The sequence below is a fragment of the Eurytemora carolleeae genome, unplaced genomic scaffold (genome assembly GCF_000591075.1).
Source record: "Eurytemora carolleeae unplaced genomic scaffold, Eaff_2.0 scaffold66, whole genome shotgun sequence".
Classification (NCBI taxonomy): Eukaryota; Metazoa; Arthropoda; class Copepoda; order Calanoida; family Temoridae; genus Eurytemora; species Eurytemora carolleeae.
Window position 1 is genome coordinate 325,897 of NW_019396101.1, and position 9,545 is coordinate 335,441.

The 9,545-nt window shown below is 33.6% G+C and overlaps 1 protein-coding gene across 1 annotated transcript; it reads left to right on the forward strand.

Moving 5' to 3' along the window:
* Nucleotides 1–2,089: 2,089 nt before the first annotated feature.
* LOC111694971 (UV excision repair protein RAD23 homolog A) lies at nucleotides 2,090–9,000 on the forward strand. The gene is made up of 9 exons (XM_023464072.1): nucleotides 2,090–2,195; nucleotides 3,140–3,233; nucleotides 3,638–3,867; nucleotides 5,401–5,531; nucleotides 5,885–5,978; nucleotides 7,118–7,182; nucleotides 7,588–7,705; nucleotides 8,361–8,495; nucleotides 8,754–9,000. Exons 1-9 carry the CDS (start codon nucleotides 2,130–2,132, stop codon nucleotides 8,862–8,864), a joined length of 1,044 nt encoding a protein of 347 aa, XP_023319840.1. The 5' UTR covers nucleotides 2,090–2,129; the 3' UTR covers nucleotides 8,865–9,000.
* Nucleotides 9,001–9,545: the final 545 nt, after the last annotated feature.

A 9,545-nucleotide genomic window follows, 5' to 3' on the forward strand; every position in this document is an offset into this window, starting at 1 on the left:
GTTTAATACACCGGGTTACCCAAAAAGGATTAGACTGTAAAGACGACCGGAAACTCTTACAATGTGGCGATTCTACGGTTAAATTATCTATTCTACTTAAGATATAATTATATAATGACTTGTTCAATGATTTGGCAAAGAAAGAAACAAGTTTACAGTTGCAGGGAATCGTGAAAATAAGGAATAAGACAGTTTAAATTCTGTACAGTCGTCTCTGAAGTCTCATCCTTTGTGCGTATCCCTGTATCTCCATAAATTATAAAGTTACAAAGTATTGGTAGACCACACTTTGTTAAATCTTTATTTTGATGCACTTTATGTTATTTATAAATTATAAAGTTACAAAGTATTGGTAGACCACACTTTGTCATTAATTCTTTATTTTGATGCACTTTATGTTATTTATAAATTTTCGAAAATCAACGACGATATTCTAGTGGTCTCTCAATTTCCATGTTTATTGGGACACCCTGTATAATGTGGAGAAAAAAAGAAATATTAGTATGGCTCTCCGCGCAAACATATACCTAATACCTATGGCTATATAAACTTCATTTTGACGTTATATTTGGTCCGGGTGGGTGTTACATACATGTGAAATCCATTTACAAAATTGATAGGAGGGGGAAGGGGGGGGTCAAACAATTGTATATTAGGAAATTACCGCTGGTTATGTACAAAATTGATAGAACGGGNCGTTCTATCAATTTTGTACATAGCCGGCGGTAATTTCCTAATATATGATTTTTTGACCTTATATAAAAACTACTGAGACGGATAGATTTAAAGAAACTGAAAGATATTAAAATAAATTATTTAAATAATCTTGATTGTAAATTGAGAACAAAGACGACCGATCTAGTTTGTAAAATGCCGCAACTCTGAAATCAGCCAAACCAAACAGTATCATGACTATCCGGAAAAACGCCGAATTTCATCAGTACGACTGATCCAGGGATTTAAATAATTTATCTATTTCTCTGACTCGACGAACTCAATATCATTCTAATACTGGTTTTGAAGAGGACCCAAATTAAATGAAATTATTTTCTGTCCGAATCCTTTTCTTCTATTTACACTTTTCCGTTGGCAGGACTGTCATAAGCTGCAGAAATAAGTAATTATGCATTAAAAGTTGGGTAATTTCCTAGCGAACGATTTTTGGACCCCCCATCATTCTTGTACATGGATATAATTGATCCTATGGCTGCAGCGCCCGGCCCCCTAGGCTGTCCTAGTCGCGGCGCTCGGCCCCCTATCCTGTCATAGCCGCAGCGCTCGGCCTAGTAATTGTCATAACCTAACCTTACCCTTCAAAAGTGCTCATGTATAAAATAAATAGGAGGGGGGGGGGGAGGGGGGTCCAAAAATCGTATTCTAGGACGGACCCAAAAGTTGTGCAAGAAGAATAACTAGTTTTATAAGTGGATGCACGATTATGATAATGTAGTAGATGTAGCAGAAGTATGGGTATATATTGTTATATTTTCGGAAATTAAAATGCGATTCTGGATTTGATTTTTTTTCAGAATATATGCTCGACATTTGTTACATGCTCATCATTATTATTCTTGAAAATGTTTAAATATTTAGACTCTGTTTATGTAGTTCGGCAAACTGATGCTAGGGTTTATCACTTTCACAGAATTGAATGGCTTTACATACAGATTTAAACTACAATTGGATTTGATTGTCCGTCTATTCGTTGTATGTCGAAGGTCTTGAATGTCCATAAAAGGGGTATATTCCTAGAGAACGCCGCGGCTAGGACAGGCTATAGGGCCGGCACTGCGGCTACATGATCAATTATATCCATTAGTTATCCATGAAAAAAAATTGATAGGAGGGAGGTGGGAGGGCAAATTACATACGACTGTTTAATTTGCAAATGATTATTTTGTTGCATTGCTTCAGGCTTGTTTATCATTTCTTCATTATTTATGCTCTTAAAGGACTTCATTCCAGAATTTCCTTTAAAACTGCCTAATGATCAGTTGACTTTAAAGATTTATAAATTTTCTTTGTGGATATTTTGAAGGTTTTGATAAATTGTAATAGGGTATTTCACTCTAATTATGACTTTTTTCAGAGTTCAATAATCCCTGAGCTTGTTTCAATTATCTGGCAAAATGTTGTTAACTCTTAAAAACCTGCAACAACAAACTTTTACAATAGAAATAGAGGCAACAGAATCGGTAAGTTTATTTGTCTGATTTTTCTAGGTTTAAATGCATTTTTCAATGTGAATTGTGATATTTAATTATTTTCTCATGTATTGCTTTATTTTAACCATCGCGTGTTTCAGAAAATATCTATTCTTGACAATTTTAACGCCGCGCTGCGGGAAGAGATTTTTTCGGGATTTAAAGAAAAATGTAATATTTTTTTTTGTCTGAGAATAAATAGATATTCAATATTTTAAAATTTTGTTCAAAATTTTAATTCAAAAATTAGTTTTTACAAAATGAGTTTTATTTTACGTGAAGCCAAATCAACAATTAAATCTTGGAATATAAGAACTCAAGTTCGTACCTAGGAACTGTCCTCGTAGTTCCGAGTAACTCTCCGTTTAACGGTACCCTTGAAACCTTAATCAATATTGATAATATGGAAGATAACGTCGTTTTTCTGACTTGAAAAGTCTTCATTTCTGATATTTTCTCGACTGTTTCTGAAGCAAGAAATGCAATAGTCAGTTTTGTAGAGAAACCACAAGTGAAAATAATTAGTTTTCAAAAACAAAAAGAATTTTTGATTAATACTAGATTATATTAAGCTATTACGGTTACCGTTCTAAATCGGACAATTGAAACCGAATTATAACTACGATTGTAGTCCCTTTAAGCCTTAAGATTTTGGCTTCCTGGATCCGGATCCGCAAAATTATGCGGATCCACGTATCCTTCAAAATATATACTAATAACTCTGGAAAAGAATTTTACTCTGACACCCCAAATCTGGACTGTTGAAGAAAGAGAAATGATTAAAAATTTCCTGATATCTGAATAGAAATAGCATAAAAATAAGTAAAAAAATAAAACAGAAAATTTGAAAATTCTACTTTTTTAAGAAATTCAGTAAATTTTAAAGAAATAGCCTTTATTCGTTAACATTTTTTCCCAGTGCTATTAATCCTTAGGTAAAGAGCTTTAAACAGAAGATAGAAAGCTCCAAGGGGTCTGAAGACTATCCGGCCCAGCATCAAAAACTTATTTATGCCGGAAAAATATTAGGTAAGCTTTTAAATATAAATCATTTAAAAGGCATTAAGTGTTATTCATCACATTTCAATTATCTCAGATTCTCATGAACTTGTGTCTTTTTTATTCGATAAATTTTGGGGAAATAAATAAAGTTTTGGGTAAAAAGTATGTAAAGAGATGAGGTGAGGATGAAAAACTTTCTCTTTGATTTCCAATTTTTAATTGTATTTTCCTAGATTATCAAAAAAAGATAATCATTCTTGTAATTGTGTACCCCTGCAATTTACTGTCAAGTTAATTTGGAAATATCTGAGGCGTACAGCAAAATTGTCTTGTCCAGTTCCTTGTAATTGTAAATTAAAAATGTTGAGGACCGTCCCCCGTTTTCCCCCTTAATTAAAATTTGTCTTTTAATAATTGTATATATTGTTTAGTTGACGATGAACCTCTTTCTAAATATAATATCGATGAAAAGAAGTTTATCGTTGTTATGGTCGCCAAACCTAAAGGAGCAGCATCCACTAGTCCAGCAGCAGCAGCTCCTGCCGTCTCTACACCCTCTACTCCTGCAGCTCCCTCTACCCCTGCAGCTCCCTCAACTCCTGCTGTACCTTCTACACCTTCAGAGTCTACTCCTGGAACTCCTGTAGAGGAGAAGAAGGAGGTTTGGACCTTCATATTTACAGGGGATCATATTTTCGGGGTTTTTCGAAAATTTGGTTAAAACGGAAATTTTGAATTTTAGTAGTACATTCGGTATCGGTGATTTCCTAGTATTCGATTTTTGGACCACCTCTCCCCCATCCTATCATTTTTATCGATTTTCATTGATTTTCAGGTAGTTTTTAATAAAATATGGTAAAAGTTGGTTTTGTGGCCGCAGCGCCCGCCTCTCTAGCCTGTTTTAGCCACAGCGCTCGGCCCAGAAAGTGTCTAAAACTAACCTTACCTTAAATATATAGTAATTTAAAAAAGAAAAATTGCCTAAAATTTTGCAAAGGTTTTTTTTAAAACTACCTAAATAACTATTAAAATTCATCTACAAAGTTGATAGGAGGGGAGAGGGGGGTCCAAAAATCGTATACTAGGACGGACCCTCTGCATCCCCCTATAAAGAAACCTCCTGTCTTTATCTTATGAATTGTAAAACTATTTCATCGAAAAAGTCTTAATTTACTGAATAACACGTTTCCGTCCTCATCCGAGTTTTTACTTAAAGTTTTTTACTCTAAAGGAGTCTGACGAATTTAAGGTTTCTGAATTCAGTGTTTAAATACAAAAGGTTTGGTTCTCATGGTGGTTTAATTTGACAAAAAAAAAACTAGTTCCGCTGACGGTTGTAAAAAAATCCGAATTAGTTAATAAGAGAGGCATACATTAAAGCAGTGCTTAGGATCCATTTAATTTTCATCCGGATCCGGATTCAGGTCATTTCGTTAAGATTTACCGTTTTTTTAACAAAAAATAATTTTCAAATTTTTTGTTATTTTTTTCGCTTATTTTTATTCTAAAACTTGATGAACCATTCAGAAATGAGGAAATTTTTACAATCTCTTTTTTCAAACGTTCAGAGTTGGGTTTTAGGAGTAAAAAAAAATTTTTTTGCATTTTTTGGTTGATATTTTACCCCTTGGATCCGGATCCGGATCCTAGTTGAGCACTGCAATAAAGGGCGCCGATTTTTACATTTTTAAATTGTCAATCTGAACAACTTCAAGGAAAAAAGTTTTTTTTTTCTGTAAAATTAAAATTGCCATGCGAAGATAACCTTAAAGGGGTGGGACTTTAACAAGTAATACAAAAAAAACCCCTACAAATTATGTTGATATCGGTATCTAAACATACGTCAGAGATTTAAAATTGGGGATCAACATTCAAGTTTTTCATTAATTTTGACACCCAAACATCCTTTTTAATATACAAAATAAATATAATTTATCTTCCCTAATTCAGCTAAAATAAAACCCTTGTTAAGCTTTTTTCAAAGAAAATCATAGAACTTGTGCAAATTGGCAAAAAATCTTGAAAAAATGAAAATCTTCAAAAATTTATTCTTTGTTTACAAAAGGTATTTTTTTTTTCACAGACATTTAGAATGACCTTCGCAAATAGGTTTTAATGGTGATAAATATGTAAACAATCAGAATTTTAGTTTTTGAAAATGATTCTAGAAAAAGATTTCATCCATATTGTTTAGGGCGGAGGAAATACAGGTGACCTGGTGGTGGGAGAGGAATACAACAGAATGGTTCAGAATATTATGGATATGGGATACGAGAAGGCACAAGTTGAAGCTGCACTTAGAGCTAGCTTCAACAATCCGGACAGGTTCACATTTTTAACTATTAAGATGAATTTAAAATAGTTAGACATAAAATGCTAAAACTGTTGAAAAAATGACATTAAAAGTGGAGAAATAAGTTTCACATAATACAAAATTGTAAAAACAAATAAAGACAAATTAAGGGGCTGAAAATTTTTTCATTGAATTCATGTTTTAGTAAATACACTTTGATCATTTACTATCTTGAGAACCATTTCTATTATCCATACTTTTGGTCAAGAAAAATGAATATTTTTTTTTTGATTTAAAGATTTTTTTTTATAAAAAGGATTGCCAAAAAAGTCTNGTGCCTTGTCTTGTAAATCTTTATTTGAAATTAATCTATTAATTATTTAAGAGCTGTTGAGTATCTGTTAACTGGTATACCAGACTCCGCTGCTGGGTTACCAGGACCAACTCCACCTACTGCTGGAGCTCCAGCTATACCGCAGGTTGGTTGGTTGAGTGTGATTGATTGATTGGCGGAATGACTAATTGACAAATCGGTTAGTTGGGTTGGGTTGATAGGTTGGTTGATGGATTTAATTTTTTATTTTATCTTAACATTTGCATGTTCAGTGTTCACCCATTTATCTTTAATTCATATTTAATTCTTATTGGTTTCCATATTTTTACTTACGAAAGAAAAAAATTAGATCTTGAAAAAAAATTGATAATTTTTAAGAAAAAATTAAAATTTTTAAAAAAAAAGATAATTGGAAGAAAAAAAATTAAACTTCTTTTTGCCTGTGTTACCCCCAGGGTACTCAAGGGTTCCTTCAAAAAATGTTAGCCAATTTGGTCAAGCCGTTTAGCAAGTTATTTACATACAAACAAATATATATGAGCGAAGAGCTAGCTGTATTATATAGAAGATATTTATAAAATTTGATTTCCAACTAGTCACCTAGAATCCATACAAAAAATTATTCTGGGTAAGAATTCAAACCGTCTAGCTTTGGAAATCTTTTGATAGGTTATGTTTTTTGTTTTTGTTATTTAATTCCAGAGCCAAAAGAGTATGGATGAGATGTCCTGTTTGATGATGGGGGGGGGGGTATCCCTACCTTCATTTTTGGTTCAAATCTCCCAATTCTTTGGCTTATCGCCTAATTAGTGTTCTAATTTCCTAACTTAAAATTTAATTGAATTTTAATGACATCTAATGACCTGTAATGACCTTATCAAATAGAAAATGTTTTCAACTATGAATTTATGTATATCAAACGAAAGCTAGGAACTCAATGAATACAGTAGGAGCAACGAATCTAGTGTTTAACATGACCTCCAACGGCCTCTATTGACCTAAAATGACCTGGAAAATGAAAATATTTTAACTATGGTTTTATGCATATCAAACAAATGCTAGGAACCCAGGGAATACAGTAGGAGCAACGAATCAAGTGTTTGAAATGACCTCTATTGACCTAAAAGACCTGGAAAATGAAAATGTTTTCACTATGGTTTTATGCATATCAAACCAAAGCTAGGAACTCAGGGAATACAGTAGGAGCAACGAATCTTGTGTTTGACTCCTCCTCCAACATTAGTTTTAAAACTTGTTTTATAATATTTTATAATTTTCTTCTAGTTGTCTGCTCCAGCTGGAGAAGATATCCAGCCTGGAACTGGAGAGAACCCTCTAGCATTTTTGAGGTAAATTACAGGAATGTATTTTACTAATCTCTGTTATGTCTTCTTTTTACTGGTCCGTAATGTATATAGTTGAAAACTAATTTTCCCCAGCCCCTTTGTTTTACTTAACATTATGTTATTTAACATTTATTTTAAAACCTGTTAAACTACACATTTGTTTATACATATGTTAAGACGTAATTTGTTCTATAATTTATCAAGGATTATTTAAAATTTAAGAAAAACAAGTAAAGCTATTTATCCTTTTCCAGAGGGGGGGTGTCCAGAAGAACTAAAAAAAGACAGGGCTAGTAATTCGGCAAGGATACACTAAGAGTGCCGACCGCTACGACTAGGACATGTCTATTTTATTAAATTAAATGTTTATATACCATTCTTTTTTCCTAACTGATACTTTAACTTCAGGGACCATGAGATGTTCCAGCAGATCCGAGCAGTTATTCAGCAGAACCCTGGGATGCTCTCCACGATGCTTCAGCAGATCGGACAATCAAACCCTCAGCTTCTTCAGATTATTTCACAGGTACTCAAACAATAATGATTAAGGTGAAGAAACTAAAAAATCTTAATTCTCACCCATTCCTACTTATCCATTATCCAACTATGTCGTATCATGAGATCTGAAGAACCGTTTTTAATGTAAATTAACAATAGTGTAGACAGTAATTGCACACTAAGCCGTACCTCCTTCCCTGGCCGGGAAATTTACACTCTGTTATAGTTCCTGAGCTAGCTCTCCATGTGAAATGTCCGATCCGCCTCTTAACAGAGTTCCCATACTCAATTAGCAAGGGAATGATTTTTAATAAATTGGGTGGGAACAATTAAAAATTGAACATTAAAAGCCAAGTTGGTTCTTTTTTCCGCCCTACAATTCTTTAAAACCCTCAATTCAGCTAAGAAATCCAGCCCTCTATAAAAAAAATTCTCTCCGTGCAACCATTTATAACTCCTGGGGTGGGGAAACGGATTTTCCAACGTAGGGGAGATGCTTTTAAAAGAAAATATACACCCCAGTTATACTTTTACTTAGTCCAAAGTTTAATTCCCAAAAATCATCCACCAACTTTGTGCCCTTAAACAATTGTTAGACTTCCTCATATTCTAAAAATGTGCATCATTGAGAATTTTTTAAAGGTCTAGAATTCTTGAATTTTGAAAATCAATTGTAATTGTAGAACCAGGAGGCCTTCATCAGGATGATCAATGAGTCGGAGGGAGAGGAAGGAGGAGCACTAGAGGGAGAAGAAGGAGGACTAGACCAACCTGGAGTTATCCAGGTCTCTCCTCAGGACAAGGAAGCTATCGAGAGGGTAGGTTGCAACTTTTTTTATCTGTTATTATATTCTGTCTACGTAATTTAAGAAAACCACCACATAAAAAATAGGGGCATGCCTCGCGGATTTAAATGCAGACAAAGAATAAAATTGACATAATTTACTTTTAAAATCGAGCGATCATCGTTTATCAACACCCCACACTCAAAGGGGGGGAGGTTGCTTCTTCAAAATATAAACCCCTGGAGCCTGATTCTAGAAAACGAATGGAATTAATAATTATTGTTTGTTCAGTTGAAGGCCCTGGGGTTCCCTGAGCACCTGGTTGTGCAGGCATACTTCGCCTGTGAGAAGAATGAGAACCTCGCCGCAAACTTCCTCCTCTCACAAAACTTCGACGACTAGAAGACTAGAGGAGAGGAGGGGGGATTGCTTATTCAGAAACTGATCTAAATGATGCCGCCACTGTTGTAAGATTTATGACGATAAAATACAAAATAAATATTTAATGAAAAACGGTGAAATATAAGTTTTCCAGTTACAACTTTTTATATTGAGAGATTCTCATTTTGCCATTTATACTAGTTTTTCAGTTTTCTATTTCAATTGAACATTTTCCCTTTGTAAAACAAAAACAAAAAAGTTTGTGGATTTTATTTTAAAAAATCATGGATTTTCAAAATTTATTTAAAATCGATTTTTGGTGGAGGCTAATTTTTGAAATTTTCATTATCCATAACCTTCCCTGGGGTCATGTTTGGTCCAACACTAAATTTGGGCCCGACCGGTTAAGACGTTTTGAGTTTTGACGATTATTGGACACAAACTAAGAGACAGACAGACAAATATATATAATTATATCGTAATATAGATCAGAGTAAAAAATGAAATATTAACCTAATATAGCTTAATTCATGGTAAGGTATCCTCAGATTCATTTTAATTGACGGAAGACGTAGCTATTAGCTAGCGTCACTTCTTGCGATTTACACTCCGCTACTAACCTAGTTTGATGGAAGTAGAAAGTATATATGGACTGCTAGAAAATTACCAATTCAAAAAATATCTTATGTATAAAAATCACGA

What these genes read in the sequence shown, in the direction of transcription:
- LOC111694971 (XM_023464072.1), top strand. Translation starts at nt 2,130, where the DNA reads ATGTTGTTAACTCTTAAAAACCTGCAACAACAAACTTTTACAATAGAA. An exon ending in CTGTAGAGGAGAAGAAGGAG is followed by an intron (nt 3,868 to 5,400) that starts GTTTGGACCTTC and finishes CATATTGTTTAG; the next exon opens with GGCGGAGGAAATACAGGTGA. An exon ending in GAGCTCCAGCTATACCGCAG is followed by an intron (nt 5,979 to 7,117) that starts GTTGGTTGGTTG and finishes ATTTTCTTCTAG; the next exon opens with TTGTCTGCTCCAGCTGGAGA.